The sequence below is a fragment of the Paralichthys olivaceus genome, chromosome 20, assembly GCF_024713975.1.
Source record: "Paralichthys olivaceus isolate ysfri-2021 chromosome 20, ASM2471397v2, whole genome shotgun sequence".
NCBI lineage: Eukaryota > Metazoa > Chordata > Actinopteri > Pleuronectiformes > Paralichthyidae > Paralichthys > Paralichthys olivaceus.
Window position 1 is genome coordinate 3,600,026 of NC_091112.1, and position 18,031 is coordinate 3,618,056.

Below are 18,031 nucleotides of genomic sequence, written 5' to 3' on the forward strand. Positions count from 1 at the left end.
CCTGTTGCCCGAGCACGCGCACGGTCTCGTGCTCCGAACGCGTGACGTCAGCGGAGCGTGGGCACGCGGACAGAGAGAGAGAGAGACAGAGAGAGAGAAAGAGAAAGTGAGAGAGAGAGGAGGAAGATGCGGGTCGGTGAGTGAAGGTCTGTTTTTAAAAACATCGTGTCGTCAGAAGTCTGCGTTGACATGTCGCGCTCCGGTTCGTTTGTTCTGAACCCGGTGGAGAAAACGAAACTGCGTCATTGTTTTGCGACAGTTCTTGTTAAAAGACAGGAAGCAACAGGGCGGCGGAGTCCGGAGGGAAACTTGTGGCTGTCGCGGGGAAAGTTGTCATCGGGTGGGAAAACGGCTGCCCTCGTCGCTAGCTTTAGCCGAGGCTAACCGTGGTGTCGTTGGGGGTTTATCGGCCGGGGTTAAAGAGTACGTGCGGCGGGGAGAGGAGCCACCGGAGCCCCGGGGGGGAGATCCAGAGCCGGAGGGGAGGAGGAGGAGGAGGAGGAGGCGGTGAAGGTGAAGCGGCGTCACAGGCTGATGTCTGCGCTGTGACGTGACGGAGGTTGACGTCCATGACAGCTGAGTGATCTGCTGCAGAACAGAAACACAATTAAAGAAGAGACAGATTCAGTCTCTGTTCGAATTTCGATGATAATTCAAAGATTTTTATTGTTAAATACACACGAGAACACACGTAAAATGTAGAATGTGCATTAAAATACAATAAGGATGTGGAAACATGTTTAAAAGTTAGGCAAAAACAAGGCGAATGAGGTGAATGAGGTGAAAAAGATGAGGATTGTGCAAAACTGAGCAGTGCAAATTGAACATTAACAGTGAAAAATTAAATAAAATGTGTACAATATAAATGTAAACAGTACAAATGGAAATACTTAATGTTAAAGTGCAGACCAGTGTTACAGTTTGTGAGGTTATAGACTCCTGCAGTGGGGAAGAAAGTCGAAAAGTCCAAATTATTAATTACAGACTGAATCAGAGGGGAATGTGTTTTTATTATTGAATTAAATGGCGACCCCTTCATTAAACGTAGAAAAACAAAGGATAAAATTCCTCCACACTGCTCCTGTGCTGTCGTCCAAGTGTCCATGAGAACTTTAAGATTGTTGCCCTGTTACTTCAATTGTGTTGGAAAAGTGTTTGTGGACTCAGACAATTCACCCACACCCTCAATTTTCATTTTTGGGTGAACTCTCAGCATCTGCCATCAAAAATCCATATCGCTCATCTTCATAAAACATCTGTGACATTTTGTTGTTGTTGTTACAGTTTATTGATCCTTATTGGCTGGAATATGTGACACTACATAGTTATATAAGTGATATAAGATCAATGATTCGTCAGCCAGGCCAAGTTTAAGAGTTTGTTTAACTCTAAGATCCAGCTGAGAAACAAACAAAAGAAATGTAACACTGAAACTAAACCTAATAGGTGATAACAGATCATTGGCATGTGAGCAGAGAACTGAGATGATAAAGACGACAGTGAAAGACAATCACAAGAGAATGATATGAAATAAGATACAGGGAAGCTTTCAGTAATACCTTACATTTCATCGCTGTGCTGACTTATTGCTGTTGTCAGAGGCCTAATATCACTGACCGCTGAACAGAAATAGAAACACAACCGACCGTGTCAAAACTGTGAACAAGCCTCCAGTGTTTTTGAACATTGGCTCAACAAGCACAGTGTTCTGATTTCTCTCTGCTGCAGGCTGTGCACTGACAGCCGCTGCTGTCTCAGTGGAGATGTTGATATTATCATTTATGAGGACATACTGTACAACATGTCTCGTGTTAATATGAACGTTCCAGGATAATGCATGAAAGAGAGCATGGCTAATGTCAGCAAAGTGCATGCGCAGTATGTTTGCCTTAGCCATCAGCTGATCGGGGTCCTGACTCTCAACACACAACACAAATCTAACTATTAGTATTTTCATTTCATCTATTTCATTTCTTTTACAGGCGTTTACTTTAGAGCACATAGCCGTGAGCTTGTTAATGCATTTCTGTCACTGCAAATCTAGAAGTGCACACAATGTCCGTCAGTTGTCTAGAAAGACTCTATTTTCGATCTAACCACAGATGTGCTTGTGTTGTTTGACCGAAGCATCAAATTGTCCCATTTTAGTCACATCTTTAGATTTTATGCTACATCAGGCTTATTGTTCGTTGTTAGCAAGAGTTTTAAAGTTGTATCATCAGGCTGCACTGGAACTTTCACCCTTGGCCAAACAGATAATAGTATAATCAACAACACAATGAGTTGTGTTGCAGAAGATGGGGTCATTATGATCTGTGTGTTTACCCTGAGGGTGGTGGTTTGTTTTCTTTAAGATACACATCACATGTCTGCTGTGTCAGAAGCTGGAGAGGCAGATATAAAGAAGCTTAAAGAAAACACACTTTTAAAAGTTGCTCTCGTCTTTTTCTCCTGCAGCCTCAGATATGGATTACAAGGTTGTGTTTGCAGCCTTGGAGACGGTGTGTGAAGACAACTTTTCTGCCTTGTGTGGACCCTCTGATTTACCGTACGGCACTGTCGCCAAGCGCCTGGTCACATGTTTGAGAGAAATTCAGGAGCACGGCCATGCGCTGGAGCCTGTGGTCGCCAGCCTCACCGCCGTTTACCACCACTACGACTTTGACGCACAAACGCCTGGGAACGGCTACCGCACCCTGGTCAAAGTATGACCAGATGTATTTTCTTTTACTCTCTCCTGGACTAAAGTGTGTTATGTGAGCTGTGAAAGCTTTTTACTAATCGGTTACTGTGTATCAGATAGCACCTAGTGTACATTGCACTTGCTTGCTTTGCTTTAAACAGAAACTGTTCTTTTAGTGGTTGTTTGGTGCTAAATATTGCACATTTTAAATCTATCAAATGTAGTTTCCCTTCATTTTATATAAAATTCACATTATTTCCTTCGCTCTCTTTATCTCTTTGTCCTCCAGGTCTTGCACGCCTGCATTTTGCACATCATACACAAGGGCCGTTACATTGCCGACAACTGCAACGGTGCTTTCTTCAGGGCCGAGCACAATGCGTCTGAGATGGAGGCGTACTGCAGCGCCCTGTGCCAGCTGCGTGCCCTGGTCCACCTCGCCCAGCGGCTGATCAACGACAACGAATGCGGCCAGCTGTACTCCCAGCAGGACGGGGACCTGACCCGCAGGTTTGTGCAGGAGTACAGCTCCATGCACAAGGCGTGTTTCTACGGACGCTGTCTTGGCTTTCAGGTCAGCCAACAACACGAAATAATTTCTCTTCATTTCTTGTTTTAAACACTCCAGCTTTGTTCTGATCAGTCATTTGACACTTTCCATGGGACAGTTTTCTTGAATAACCTGTTTGGGAATCGTTTTAATTGTTGGATACAATTCTCTATTCTCAGTTCTCTCCAGCTCTTCGTCCATTCCTCCAGACTGTTGTCATAAGCATGATTTCATACGGAGAGACGTACGGTAAACAGCAGTCACGGTTTGGTGAGTGTCGATTTTAAATGGTGTTGATGGAGGTTGAATACTCACGTCATCTTTTCACGTTTTCCAGTGTGATCATCTTTAAAATATGTTTCTCTCTCGCTCCAGGTATGGCGGCCCTGTCTCTCCTCACATCAGGGAAGTACGTCATTGATCCAGAGATGCGGGGCACTGAGTTTGAACGCATAACCCAGAACCTGGATTTACATTTCTGGAAGTCTTTCTGGAACCTCACAGAGTCCGGCCTTATAACAGTAGGCAGGGTCAAATACTCTTCCTCTCACTGTGATATCATCTGAAGTTCTCACCAGTATTTTAACAAACAGTCTCATTCCCTTGTCTTTCTCCTTCCAGGGTTTAAACAGAATAGCTTCTAACACAGTGCAGGTGAACCTCACCTTGACTGTGCCTCCTCTCCCTCTACGCCTTCCTCTGGCCTCAGACCCAAATCTAACGGCCACTGTGTCGCCTCCAATCGCTCACTCGGGCCCCGGGCCTGTCCACATGCGACTGATCTCCTATGAGCTTCGAGAAGGACAAGTGAGGATCTACAGGGGACAAAATATATAAAATACTGTTCTTAATACTACTCAGGAAAGAGAAGGAACCTAAACTGCTTTCAGACGTGTACTGAAGTCCAGTGCATTCTTCATACTGGAAAATGTCCGAACTCCATTCTCTGGACTTTTGTAGAGTTTTTATGTTCATGAATACGAAAGAAGAAAAAAAGATTAATGATAAAAGGTTAATATGATAAGGTTTCTGTTTCTTTTCCTTATTATGAATGACCTTGTTGCTCATCCTTTGACTTCATAGGACAGTGAGGAGCTGCTGGCTTTTTCCCGAACTGACCCTCATCCCATCACCGCGTCTCATCTCCCCTGGGTACAGAAGCTGCCTCATTCACCCTGGCTGCTCATCCACTTCCACGGAGGAGGTTTTGTAGCCCAGACATCCAGATCTCATGAGGTGCAGCACAGACGGATTTAACACTGCTGGTGTTAGCTTAAGCTGTAGCACAGTGTGTTAACATAACACATTATTCATTCAATACAGTGAGACTAAGCAGCTGCTGGTTTGCACCTCATCACACGTCTTTTTATCTTGTTCTGCATCCGCCCACTCATGTGTCAGAGTTATCTTCGGAGCTGGTCGAAGGAGCTGAACGTCCCCATCCTGTCTGTCGACTACTCTTTGTCACCTGAAGCGCCTTTTCCCAGAGCTCTGGAGGAGTGTTTCTACGCCTACTGCTGGGCACTGAAAAACTGTCACCTCCTGGGTAAGTGGATGAGTCAGACCAAACTGGACCAGGAGAATTGTCTAAACCTTCCGAAATCCAATGTACATCAATCATACAAATGGAAAGGCAGCTTATGTGATTGTTTTTAACTCTTAATGATAATTATGTATTGATTTGGATTTTTTAAACACACAATGGTCATAGACACTAACAGTTCCGTGTGTCTGTGTCTCTCAGGCTCCACAGCGGAGCGAGTTTGTCTGGCGGGGGACAGTGCTGGAGGAAACCTCTGCATCACTGTGTCCATGAAGGCCATGACCTGCGGCATCCGAGTCCCTGACGGCATGATGACCGCCTACCCCGCCACCCTGCTCACCACAGACGCCTCGCCCTCTCGCCTGCTCACACTCATCGACCCACTGTTGCCTTTAGGTGTTCTTGCCAAGTGCCTCAATGCCTATGCAGGTATGTGGATGTGGGTGCGTTAGGTGTATACTGACTCATGCCTCATTTGACACTAGCGCACGTTCCGGCGCCAAAGGAACAGAAAACAGGATATCAAAAGGATTTCCACATATACCAGGTTATGCAGGAGGAAAAGCGATGAAACTAATTAGCGACCTGCTGTCGAGGCCATGACCATTTCACCACGTTTATGTTTCATTTTTCTTCCTTTTTCCTTCCTTGTTTTCTGCAGTGTTTCCTAGTTTCATTTCCTAAGCTCTCATGCTTTCTCTCTCAGGTATAGACTATCACACGGTGCAGCCGGCAGTGGGAAGCAACAGTCTGAGCACTCTGGGCAGAGACACAGCCGTGCTGCTCGGTGATCTCACCCAGGGAGCCTCCAACTGGATCCACTCATTTCTGGACCCCATGCTGAGTTCAGGTGGAGCCCACTCCCAGTCGCCGTTAGAGAGGAGGTCCCAGAGCAGTGAAACCCGCAGGACATCAACTCGCACCTCCACGCAAACATCTGGGGATCACGTGGTTTACCCACAGGGCTTTGAGCCCCTGCGCGCCGAGTGCCTGGCTGTTGTTCACCAGACCTCCTCTCCTGTTTTTAGGAACCCCTTTGTGTCACCTTTACTGGCTCCGGACAACATGCTGAGAGGTCTGCCGCCTGTATACATCGTGGTAAGAGAGGTCCAGTTCGATGGCTTAGCTAGATTTGATCTTTTGCTAAAGTTGTGTGGATGGCATTGTAGTGCAGTGGTTAGCACTATCTCCAGAAAGAAGGTTACTGGTTCGAATCCCAGTTTAGCCAGGGTCTTACTGTGTGGAGATTCTAAACTGCCCATAGGTTAGAATGATTGATTATATTCGATTCCTCCATGTGTCCACACAGGCCTCTGCTCTGGACGCCTTGCTGGATGACTCTGTGATGTTTGCCAAGAAACTGCGAGACATGGGCCAGCCCGTGAGTCTGACGGTGGTGGAAGACCTGCCTCATGGCTTCCTCAGCCTCGGACAGCTCGCCAAGGAGACGGAGGTCGCTACAGAAATCTGCGTTGCGCGAATTAGGGAGATTTTTGAGCAAGAAAACCCAACGCCTGCTCTTCGCAGTCGGCCAAAGCGGGAAGTGGCGTAACAGAGAATCAAACCATGACCTATTTATCTGTCATTCCAGCTGTTTTTGGATAAAGAAGAGAACTGACGTTTTGTTGTGCAATAAGTTAAAGGAAACAAATCAGGGAGAATAATGAAGATGCACCAAAAACTGAAGGAAGCTTAGAGGGAAACTGCACTTGAAACCTTCACTGCACAACGAAAATGTTCAAGAGAGCCACTAAAACTTTTAACTTTCTACATCTATAATCTAAAATGATCTGATATGATGACAGAAATGAAAGTAGTATTTTTCTATTAAGATTTCCATGTTGAAGAAGCAGATTAAACGCACATTTATAATTTTACAAGCTGACTAAAACAAAAAGATCACTATAACCAGCACTGGTTGAGATACATATCAGTAACAGAAGCTGTTGTGCTTGAATTTAAAGCATTGCTGTATTTGCATATGACCAAAGTTAAAGGTTAACTTGAACAGAGAACACTTTTCCGATGTGTTGTATTGTTATTATATAATTTAGATAAATAGTTTTACCTGGTTTTGCCAGTTTGTCACATGTTTACAGCGTTTTGATGAGGAGGCCTTTACCTTGTGTTTACCGGCAGTATGTGGATGTGACTTGTTCTACTGTAAATTCATTCTTTATATCTCTTATTATAAATATTTAACACAGTTTATTTAAAACCTGTATTAAATCAAAACTCCAAAGATGACTGGTGTTAAATTATTGTTTGTTTATTTGAAGATTTTGGAAATGCTATGTTAAATCGTGTGTGTGTGTGTGTGAGGGATCATTTTATCAGCCTGGTTTAAAGTGGGAAGTAAAAGTTGTTCGTCGTTAGGAGGGAATTGATCACAGGCTTGTCAAATCAATTTGCACTTAAACTGCATCAGCTCACAACAACAGTAAAGTAACTGTGACAGAGTTTGATGCTCACCACGGCAGATTATGAATGAATGAGTTAAAGTGAGATTTAAGAGAGTTCTTAAGAAATTGATTAGAAATTTAAAAAAACTAATTAGAAAGTTGCTTTGAATGATACAAACAATACATCAAAAAATATGAAGCGGTACTGCTGTATATCTACAGGAATTATTTGTGTTGTAATGTTTATTTAAAGGAAATTAAAAGTATTTTGGCCCTGAACTATAAATATTACATCTTGCTTATCTAGGTGAGAGGTGTTATTCTTCCTCTGGCCGCTGAGGTCAGATGATTGAAAAAGAATCATTAGTAAAACATAAAGAATTGATAAATGAGACTGTGAAATGGGCAGTTCGGTCCTAAATTAAATGAATAGCATTGATTCACATTTCTCATGTTTTTCTTATTGCTGAATGAAAGCTGTGTTGTGTTGCAGACATTGAAGGTTGTACAATTTCTTTTAATTTACTCTGTTGTTTGGAATCCGGCACCATATGTTTTGCGTGTGTAGTCCAGAGAGCTCATCATACATACATGACACATTAACACAATCAATCAATCAAATGTATTTATATAGCACGGTATCACAACAAACAGATGTCTCAGGGTGCTGCACAAAAGTCCAAGATCTTAAGAAACACTAAATCCAACTTGTTCCACACCGAGCAAGCATGAGCAACAGCGGGGAGGAAAAACTCCCAGGTGGAAGAAACCTCCGGCTCGGTGTGGACACACGTGTGAATATACTCCTTCATTCATGTCACTGCTGGGTTTCAAACTCCAAACTTCTTTAAAACTGAGAATTTGACCAGAGACATAAAATCCTCTACGTGCAGTGACCCAGGAGTGACAGGAGGTGGCAGCAGCGTCGCGGAGCCTCTCGTGCGATAAACAGGAGAAAGAGACGCCGAGGGAGAGGAGGAGAAGAAGAAGAAGAAGAAGGCGACCATGTTGATTGAAAGCAGGAAGAAACACAATAGAAGCGATTTATCTCAAGTAAAATTCACTTACTAAAGCGACTTGCGAAGAAAGTGACCGACCGGCCGTGGACTGGACATCCCGTGTATAACAGCAGACAGACCGAGGTACGTTGGCGGGGACCCGGAAACATCCGGTAACCGTTGAAAACAACCGAAAGCTACCTGACGTTTGTGCTAAATTAGCCTTCGAGCTAGCGATCCTGTTGTTTGTGCTACATACCAACAACAACGTCAGTGATTTTAAAAAAAACTGCGCCACAGCAGCAAAACACAGCGTCCACGTTGATTTCACTTTACTCTTATGACGTTTTATTCTGTAAAATCAAAAGCTTTTAAATGACCCGACGGCTTAGCGGCGAGTTAGCGTCAAGCTAGCTTAGCTTTGACGTTAGCACAATGCGGCTAATGGATCGATAGATGTAGTTTATTGATCCCAAATTGGGGAATGGTTGAGTTAGAGATGCACGTCGAGGGCAGTGCACATAGAGACAAGTGGCAGCATTACAGGTACGAAGAATTAAAAAAAAATAGAAGCTCAAAATATAATGTAATAACAAAAACACTGTAAATGCTCCCTAAGTTAATGGTGCACAATAAAGTACTAGACTACACAGTGAAGTGCTCAATATAATGCAGCAAAGAATAAACCTATAAACAAGAGACTACATGCAAGAGAGGACAAGTGTGCAAGGTTGCAGCAGATGTTTGCATTGAAAGACAAAGTAATGAGGTAGGAGGGATTATGAAAATAAAACATGCACATAAGATTTGCAAATTCAAAGTTAGTTATGTAATTTTGTGTTTGTAATGTTAAAGTTATTGATTTAAGGAGGAAAACGATCAACTTAATGCTGCTATCGATGTAATGTGAGTCATTTAGCAAAGGGTTCTAGAATTGAAGCGGCTCAAATGAATTTGACGTGTGCGTCGGTATGAAATTAATGTCAGTCAGATCTGGAGCCTGTACTAAAGGTCAGTGTTATTTTAAACTCTGTCACTTTGAACATCTTAATCTGCCTCCTGGCAACTTCACAACCAAACCATTTAGCGAATTAGCTGTTGAAGCTCTGCAGCATGAGGCTCATCAAAGTTTTAACCAGCTAACTTGTTGTCAGTACTAAAAAAAATTTACTAACTATTACTTTCAGTCACGTTCAATATGCGAGTCTCAACTAGACTTAAAATATTTTTTAATGGTCACATTATGAAAAGTTTGGGGACTAATAGATTGGAAATAATCAGGCAATGGGTAAATAATACTTTGTTAGCTTTGTCAAATAATATTTTCAGTTGTTAATAATCCTTCATTTCCAGCTTCTCAATTTTGATGGTTTGGTGTTTTTCTTTGTTTTCGTTCATTAACTGAAATTCCGAAGGTTTTGGACAAAACAAACTGTGAAGATCTCATCAACTGCTCCTGTTATCCGAACACTATCCTGTTGGATTTATTGCAGGTGACAAGTTTGAGTCGTTGGCTGACTTTGAGGAGGCAGCGGTTTGATAAGGGCCACACTCGCACACTTCACACACCGACCTGAAGGACAGTGGAGTCCAGGGAGAGAAGGTCCAACACCTGGAGCAGAAAGGAAACGCACAGTGAGGACACAACAGGGGTGGAAAGCTGTTTGGCTTTGGACTAGATAACCCCCTGTATGACTTGTATTTTCAGGATCTCTTTTTTTTTTCACCCGTGGAGCAACATACACCCACACAGTGGAAATAACAGAGAGAATTACAGACTATATGATTTTGGGGAAAGACTTGTACAAAGTTGGACATCCTTTTTTTTTCAAGGACAGGGATATTGAGCAACTCTTTTCGGACTCAAAGTGGAAACAAGAAATATTGTTCCATTTAGAAACAGAAGTTTAAGTATTGAAATAAGATTATATTGAAGAAGCTATTCCCCAAATTCAGATTGCCTTAGTTGTTCTATTTCAGGACTTGAACCGCTTCGATACTTGTTCATATATAATTTTTCTATATTGTGGGCAAGTATATTCATGCATATTAATGCAAATTTCTCTTCATTTTGAAGAGCTCTTGTGTAAAAACTTTTTTTTGATGTTCTTGTACGTCAGTCACTCTGTTGTTTGAAGGGGACCGAACTGCACGTACATGTGTATATGTAAATAATACGAGTCAACCTCTGTTGTAAAAGCTTTGGACTTAAAAAGAATAGAGAATATTGTTTTGTTAATGCTTTATTAAACTTTTTTACTTTTGAAGAGAATTTTTAAAAGAAAGACCTAAGAGGCAAAAATTTAATACTTTGAAGAAAAAAATAAACAAACTAAAGCAAGGAAAGGATGGCAACTGCCAGAACAGAAAACCTTGGCACAGTCGTCATGGGATTGAACAAGCAGAACGGGCAGCTCAGAGGACAGACCAAATCAGCTTCAGTCCAGCCAGCACCCACAACTCAAGGAAAGTCTATGGGCGCACTCCAGAAAGCAGGCTGCCCCCCGCAAGAAGGAGGAGGCATCAAGTTCGGAGACGACTGGAAGAAGAGTCTGAAGCTCCCTCCCAAAGACACCAGGGTCCGAACCTCAGTGAGTGAAGTCTGACGACGCTTTCTTATCACACTTAAGCACGTAAATACTTTTGTACCATTGTTCTGACCTTTCTGTGTCCACTGTAGGATGTGACATCCACCAAGGGGAATGAATTTGAAGATTACTGTCTCAAACGAGAACTCCTGATGGGCATCTTTGAGATGGGTTGGGAGAAACCATCCCCCATTCAGGTATGTTTTATTTCAGTTATTCTGTTACTGATCAGATGAAGCCAGTTTGATCGTCGTGCCTCAAAAGTGTTTGAAATCAAACCTTTTGTGGTTATATTATGTGTTTACGTAGTTTGTATTAACAAACATGGCTTTATACTTAAGGATTCAATGTTTGGCTCATTATAAGATAATACAAGTGCATTTTTAGTTTTGTGCTCACAGCTTTAAAAAGGGTCAAACACATGTTCATGTTTAAAATAGCAGCTTAAAGAGCTTAACAGTCTCAGTAATCTCAGTGACCCAGTGTAAAATCGATTTGTATATGAGAGCATTATGTCTTTTGGCAAGATACCAGTGTCACAGAATGAGCCTGAAGACAGGATTTTTGTTTCCCTTGCAGGAGGAGAGCATTCCCATCGCCCTGTCTGGACGGGATATTCTGGCTCGAGCTAAAAATGGAACAGGGAAAAGTGGAGCCTATCTCATCCCAATGCTGGAGAGGATAGACCTGAAAAAGGACTACATACAGGGTGAGACTCTGCCTGTGGTGTCATTCTGATACTCTCCTAATCTTCTTTGACTTAACTGTTGTCCCATAGTGAGAGCCATCACTGGGCTGAATTGTAATCTGTCCTGTGCATTGTTATCCCTCAGCCATGGTCATGGTGCCCACTCGTGAGCTGGCACTGCAGGTGAGTCAGATCTCCATCCAGATCAGCAAACACCTAGGAGGAGTCAAAGTCATGGCGACCACCGGGGGCACCAACCTGCGAGATGACATCTTGCGCTTGGACGAAATCGGTAAGAACTTTTAGTTCCAGTCTCAGTTTATGAAGTAGAACACTCTACAACTTTCTTTGTAGCTGAAGGAGCAGTGCAAATTAAAATAATGAAAAATATATACTGCTGTGCTTAGAAAGAAAAGTTCTCTCTTGTTTTTTTCAGTGCATGTGGTCATCGCCACCCCTGGCAGGATCCTGGACTTGATAAAGAAGGGAGTGGCGAAGGTGGATAGGGTCCAGATGATGGTGATGGATGAGGTAAACATCAGCAAAGTTGTTTTAAAAATAAACTGAAATCTAATTGTATATTGTCGTCGTAGTTTTTATTTGGGCAATTACATTTTTATTTTCTTCTATAAAAATGTGTCTGTCTATTTGTCTGGATCGCAGCCTGCTTCATGTTAAGTGATGTGTTTCCTCAGGCGGATAAGCTGCTGTCTCAGGACTTTGTGGTGCTCATTGAGGATATCATCAGCTTCCTGGCCAAGAACAGGCAGATCCTGCTCTACTCTGCAACCTTCCCCATCAGCGTGCAAAAGTTCATGGTGAGTTGTTGGCTTAACTGCTACACAGCTCGTCCTTCCCAATGGCGCAGGGCCACTTGGCACCTTTCGTCTCGGACTGCAGACCAAGCTGTTCTCACTCTGTGCCCAGATCTGTGTTTGTCTGTTGTAAACATTTCCTGGGTTGCCTTCAGCTTCAGCTCACACTCAGGATTTGAGCGTTTGGAAAGCCTTTTAATTTGCGATGTAGATTTGTGACTTGGGTTCGTGACCGATTTCAACATCTCACAGGCTCGATTTCTGAAACCACTTTGACAATAACACACTCTAAACTGTTGCTTCTCCCTATGTTCTTGCTGCAGGCCAAGCACCTTCAGAAACCCTACGAGATAAACTTGATGGAGGAGCTGACTCTGAAGGGCATTACTCAGTTCTACGCCTACGTCACAGAGAGGCAGAAAGTCCACTGCCTCAACACACTGTTTTCCAGGGTAACTGACTCTTCGCTCTGTATTCACTGTCTGTTCTTTTCAAACTGCTACAGGCCTTTTCATCACAAACGCACTTTAATTTGACAAGGCAATGACTCATCAAACGACTCATCACAAAAACAATCGGCCAGTGTGGGCGAAAAATATGGGACTGCATCTGTTGTCTCTTGGCAGAGCTGCTGCCGAGTGGCTGACATTAGCTTTGGAGATTTGTCCTGTTTCCTCTTTCAGCTGTAAATAACTTCTGATTTCCTGCAGAAGAAGACTTCAGGTCAAAAGTTTGATGCAGGGATTCAAACCCGTGCCTTTACTTCCCTCTGTCACAGCTTCAGATCAACCAGTCTATCATCTTCTGTAACTCTACTAAGCGAGTGGAGCTGTTGGCCAAGAAGATCACTCAGCTGGGCTACTCCTGCTTTTACATCCATGCCAGGATGATGCAGGTGAGAGAGTGATGGATAGTGTGATGTGTCCATGATTACATGTGAATACGTTTTAATAAGCAGTTGGATGGAATCTGGTTTTTGGTTTCACTGTGTTTGCTTTGTCTGTGCAGGTTGTTAATATTTTGATTTATTAAAATCTAAGACCTGCATTAGTGTATGAATGAAACTTCTGAAAATCACATTTAAAAATGACGTTAAGTCTTGAATGGGACTGAGAATGTTTTGGGTTTATTTTGTTATTATTCATTTCCCGTCTTGTGTGTTTTCAGGAATACAGAAACCGGGTGTTCCATGACTTCAGGAACGGACTGTGCAGAAACCTTGTCTGCACAGGTGAGTCTCTTTCACATACGGCAACATTTCAAATCAACGCATTTAATGTTAATGCTCTAATGCACCGACATCTTTCTTCCTGTAGATCTTTTCACCAGAGGTATCGACATCCAGGCTGTCAACGTCGTCATCAACTTCGACTTTCCTAAGAATGCTGAGACTTACCTCCATCGTATTGGAAGATCAGGTTTGTTTAATATTGTGAACTGCTCCTTTTATGTTTCATTTAGATTTTCTCATCTGCACAAAGAATCCGTTCTTTCTTTTCTTATACAGTTTTTGTGTTTACATGTTTTTCCTGTGGGATGACATGCGGAGCTCCATCTTGCTTTTCACTGTGACAATCAATATTGGATGTTTTCCGGGACACAGGACCTGAGCTAGATAGATTTCATGGTGCGTATTTATATGAAACGTTCTCTCGCTCTCAGGGAGGTTTGGTCACCTGGGCTTGGCCATTAATCTCATCACGTCGGAGGATCGCGTAAACCTGAAGGCCATTGAAGAGCAGCTGGTGACCGATATCAAGCCCATTCCCAGCAGCATCGACAAGAGCCTCTATGTGGCCGAGTACCACTCATCCAGCGGCGACTGTGACGTGGAGGAAATCGAGGAGAAGCCAGGACTCCAAGAGGACAGCATCTAAAAGAGAAAAAAGGTGAGATGCTTTGAGATAATTCTTTAGACTTTAATTTCATGGGAAAAAAAGATCAATCTTCCTAATCTAAGTTTTATCTTCGCTCCAGGACATTAGGACACACCGGGGCTTTTGCGTAGACATCAACGCTTGCAGTCTTCAGGCGACTCTTCAGTTTCACATTTCCCCTCATTTTCAGAGCCTGACAAATGGATGTAAAGGCTGTTTATTTTTTATTTTTGAGCTTTTCCTCAGAGAGCTGCCTCTTATTTATTCTTTTTAATAACTGAGAAAGTTGAAACCTTCACTTTGCACCAACCTCACACTAAACCACACAGCATGTGTTGGAGCGTAGATTATTTTCCCTCCTAAAATACGTTTGTTGGAGAGCTGTGCAAATTATTGTCCCAGCTGTTTTGAACCAGTTGTCCTCAGAGACACGTCTTCATCACCAGCAGCAACTTTGGTCTGTTTTTAATGATACAATGGTGTGTTTCCACCAGCCATCGTTCTGTCCACTTACACTGCTGTTGTCACTTAAGTGCCTTACTTACTCCCATGTGCACTCATCCATTCATAGCCTGCTGTCTTCTGTCATGCAGCGCAGTGCGAGCACAAATGAGATGAACTAAAACATAATCTGATTTTATTTAAACATCGCATTATGCAAAGGGGAAAAAGATGACACACACACACACACTGTCCTGCAGAGGTGTGTGTGTCGAAACACGGCTCAAACTCCTCCAACTTTACTGAATGTGAACGTTGCAATAAAAAGGGCAGCTTTATTTAAATACTGCGTGACTGTTTTTCCCTTTCACTACTAATAATACATGAGCAGAGTAAATATAGGAAGACACAAGCCCTCATACTGATTCGTGGATGTTGGCCTGCAACCACACAAACAGCATGGGAAACAATTAGCAGCCACATGCTGTGACATTATGGCTGTCGCAGCTTGACAGTCGTTTTTTTTTTGGAGTTTATCTTGCATTAAAAAAACACAGTTGGCTGGTGAATCCTGTCAAAACTATCGGCCGCTGTAGCTGGTGGATGAAAATCTGATTCAAAACAGCTTTGATAGCAAAACTTGCCATTTCTAAGCTCTCCGATATTTGAGCATAAACGAGTCCAAGACATAAAGATTCGAAGTGTTTTTGTGAATTTTGGTGCAAAGCGATAGTTTGAACTTTCTTTTTCCACACACATCTTTAACCTTTCTGACTTACAATGTGGAAATATTAAGGTTTATAAAGCAAATGTTTCTGCAGATCCTAAAGTGAAACTTTCTTTTTAAGCCCCATCATGACACAATTTAAGTTGGTGAATGTATCAGTTGCCAATGTAAACTCTGCGGCCCAGCGGTTGAACATAGTTGTTGTCTGTATGGCTGCTGCTGCATTAGAAACTCCTTCAGGTTTAACTTTTTTATGAAATAATATAAATGTTGAGAAACGGTTTCATCTTCTATTTAGAACCGTGTCGACCTTCAATCAGAACTGAAATCAAAAGAAAGGAGTTTTCTCTCTGCAGCAGCAGCGATATATATTTTTTTGTTTTCCTTTTTGTTTTTACAAAAGAAAATGTGAGAATTGTTTTTTCTGAGGGGTGGGCTCTTTTTTTTTTTTTTTTTTTTTTTTTTAAAAGCAAAATTGTAGCATCTTTGAAACAGGCAGCTTTGACTTTTCTTTTTGTCCTCCCCTTCCAGAGCGTCACAACTTGTTTTTCTTTTTAAAAAGGCATAAAAAAGAGCTTATTAAGATTTATTTTTGATGCGTAAAGCAGTTTGGCTCTGTGAGGCTTGAGCACTGGGTAACTTCAGGAGGTTTTTTGTTTTTTTTGTGGTGGGTTTGCAGACGCCAAGTGTTTTATCAGATGCTCTCTGGGCATCTTGAGTCGTTCCCCCTCTCTGGTACTTAAAAAGCTTTGATTTGAAACAGTTTCTGCTTAAAATTCCACCAAACGTATTTTATAGCTTAGCTAAGTGCCAGAGAGGACGCTCAGTTATACAGGAGAGGGTTTCTGGATGAGCGTTTCAAGCACTGTGATCCTCTTGAACCTGTTCCATGTTTGTGTGACAGACGATCCAAGTGCTGTGATTTGTTTTCAGCAGCTCGATCCAGTTTCCCCCCGAGGGCAATCTTTATACGAGGTGTTTATGAATCATTTTGAGGAAAAAGAATTGTAAATGATTCATTGTTTACACTAGTCGTTTACAGTTGGAAAAAAAAAAAAAGAAAAAATACTTTTGCTTCATGGATGGAGGAGGTAGAATTTATTTTGTTTCCCCTTGAATGAATTTCAGGATTTATATTGAAGCAAAACCAAAAAAGTGTGTGTGAGAGACGGGATGAGTGCGAGACATTAAGGTGTGTGTGTGTGTGTGTGTGTGTGTGTGTGTGTGTGTGTGTGTGTGTGTGTGTGTGTGTGTGTGTGTGTGTGTGTGTGTGTGTGTGTGTGTGTGTGTGTGTGTGTGTGTGTGTGTGTGTGAAAGAGAGAGAGGCGGGGTGTTTATGTGTGAGAGAGAGTGTGAGTGAGAGTGAGAGACGGGATGTTTAGGTGTGAGTGAGAAGGGATGTGAATGCAAGGTGTGTGTGTGAGAGAGAGAGAGTGTGTGTGAGTGAGTGAAAGGTCATAAAATGTGTGATTGACAGTGTGGTTCAGAATCTCTACGTTCACATGCAGCTCACGACAGTTGTCTTTTGGGAAAATCAGATTTCAGTAGAAATGGAGTCGACCTGGTCTCATGGTTGACAGTTTGAAATAATAATAAATCTGTTCTGTGGCTGCATGTGAGCGCAACAGTCGTATGTAAGGTTTACTTTTCATGTTCAGGCCTGTGTCATGTTTCTGTTGGCCTTAAATATCAGTATGAGTGTTTACAGTTGTCAGGAATCTGCTTTTTGTTGTTTCTCTCTCTTTCCTTCTCCCTCGTCCTCCAGGAGTTCAAGTTTGTGGACACGAGATTTCTTTTCTAACTGGAAATGTTTTCACTTTTCTGTTCTTCTTGATGTTTTGTGTTCCTGATCACGTCTACCACGGTTATCCCATGACCTCCTTTGTGACCAAAAAGCAAAAAATTCCACAGATGTTCATCGAGACCGAGTGGTTTCTCCTGACTTGTGTCCTGAACTGAACAATTAACGTCTCAGACCCCTTAAAGAAAAACTGTCCTCAACAGCAACTTGAGTTTTATTATTTTCACTCCGAGCTTCTGTTCAATTGTTGATGACATTTCACTCACAAAGTCATTGTTGAGATTTCAGGAAGACGAAGGTTTTGACTTTAAACGACGTCCTTTGGTGAGATAAAAATTAGAACTGATAGAAGTGGAGCTCCAAATGATGAAACACAAGTTGTTTTAAAGTTATTGAATTTTGTGTTAAGGTAAATTAATGTATCTGTCGTCACAAAGGAGGTTATGATGAATTCAGTTACGAATGTTGAGTGTTGATTTTGTCATCTGGTGTTGTGTGCGAGCGTGTGTGTATGTGTGTGTGCGTGCACTCTGACCTGTCGGGTCTGTAGTGCTGACAGGGTGTGGGAGGGATATTTGTCCAAAATTTGTTTAAAAAGTGTAACTGTTAAAAAATATAAAATAAAAAAAGGAGGTAAGAGAAAAAAAAAAAAAAAGGGAATCAGGAAAGGTGTGGGTTTGAGAACAGAATTACTGTTTTGGCATCGCTGCTTCGGCTCTGCAAATTCTTAATTGGTGAGATTCAAAAAATGCGTTAATGGGCGAATTAGCCCAGAATAGTTCTACTGTGCATCACTAAATTCAATTGGACGTATTAATTTGCTGCACTAACGAAGACTCACCCGCGTTGCCAGGCAGCGATTTTGGCCAAATTTAACGATACACTCAGCAGATTTGTGGCAGGAAGCTGAGGATGAAT

General features: G+C 42.2%; 2 protein-coding genes across 6 annotated transcripts; both read left to right on the forward strand.

Annotated features, from left to right (window-relative positions):
• Positions 1-2: 2 nt before the first annotated feature.
• On the forward strand, positions 3-7,018 carry lipea (lipase, hormone-sensitive a). 4 transcript variants are annotated; one of them, XM_020104417.2, is made up of 11 exons: positions 3-136; positions 2,458-2,705; positions 2,973-3,257; positions 3,413-3,503; positions 3,609-3,754; positions 3,855-4,040; positions 4,317-4,469; positions 4,635-4,779; positions 4,978-5,205; positions 5,483-5,874; positions 6,086-7,018. In XM_020104417.2, exons 1-11 carry the CDS (start codon positions 127-129, stop codon positions 6,326-6,328), a joined length of 2,127 nt encoding a protein of 708 aa, XP_019959976.1. In that variant the 5' UTR covers positions 3-126; the 3' UTR covers positions 6,329-7,018. The 4 variants fall into 4 exon arrangements, with proteins under 4 accessions (XP_019959976.1, XP_069372808.1, XP_019959979.1 ...); XM_069516707.1 differs by having other exon boundaries at positions 44-136; positions 2,458-2,756; XM_020104420.2 differs by having other exon boundaries at positions 45-146.
• A 1,106-nt stretch (positions 7,019-8,124) lies between these two features.
• Positions 8,125-15,775, forward strand: LOC109640419 (probable ATP-dependent RNA helicase ddx6). Of its 2 annotated transcripts, none has more exons than XM_020104415.2 (13): positions 8,125-8,320; positions 9,670-10,767; positions 10,857-10,961; positions 11,344-11,473; positions 11,598-11,744; positions 11,889-11,983; positions 12,148-12,270; positions 12,591-12,719; positions 13,046-13,162; positions 13,435-13,498; positions 13,584-13,685; positions 13,930-14,156; positions 14,245-15,775. In XM_020104415.2, exons 2-12 carry the CDS (start codon positions 10,525-10,527, stop codon positions 14,142-14,144), a joined length of 1,470 nt encoding a protein of 489 aa, XP_019959974.1. In that variant the 5' UTR covers positions 8,125-8,320; positions 9,670-10,524; the 3' UTR covers positions 14,145-14,156; positions 14,245-15,775. The 2 variants fall into 2 exon arrangements, with proteins under 2 accessions (XP_019959974.1, XP_069372881.1); XM_069516780.1 differs by having other exon boundaries at positions 8,153-8,320; positions 9,592-10,767.
• The last annotated feature ends 2,256 nt before the right edge of the window (positions 15,776-18,031 follow it).

Bases quoted from the DNA above. Each gene is read 5' to 3' on its own strand.
- lipea (XM_020104417.2), top strand. The intron at 4,780-4,977 runs GTAAGTGGATGA...TGTGTCTCTCAG, and splicing joins GAAAAACTGTCACCTCCTGG to GCTCCACAGCGGAGCGAGTT. The intron at 5,875-6,085 runs GTAAGAGAGGTC...GTGTCCACACAG, and splicing joins TGCCGCCTGTATACATCGTG to GCCTCTGCTCTGGACGCCTT.
- LOC109640419 (XM_020104415.2), top strand. From the start codon at position 10,525: ATGGCAACTGCCAGAACAGAAAACCTTGGCACAGTCGTCATGGGATTG. The intron at 13,499-13,583 runs GTGAGTCTCTTT...TTCTTCCTGTAG, and splicing joins CAGAAACCTTGTCTGCACAG to ATCTTTTCACCAGAGGTATC. The intron at 13,686-13,929 runs GTTTGTTTAATA...TCTCGCTCTCAG, and splicing joins CCATCGTATTGGAAGATCAG to GGAGGTTTGGTCACCTGGGC.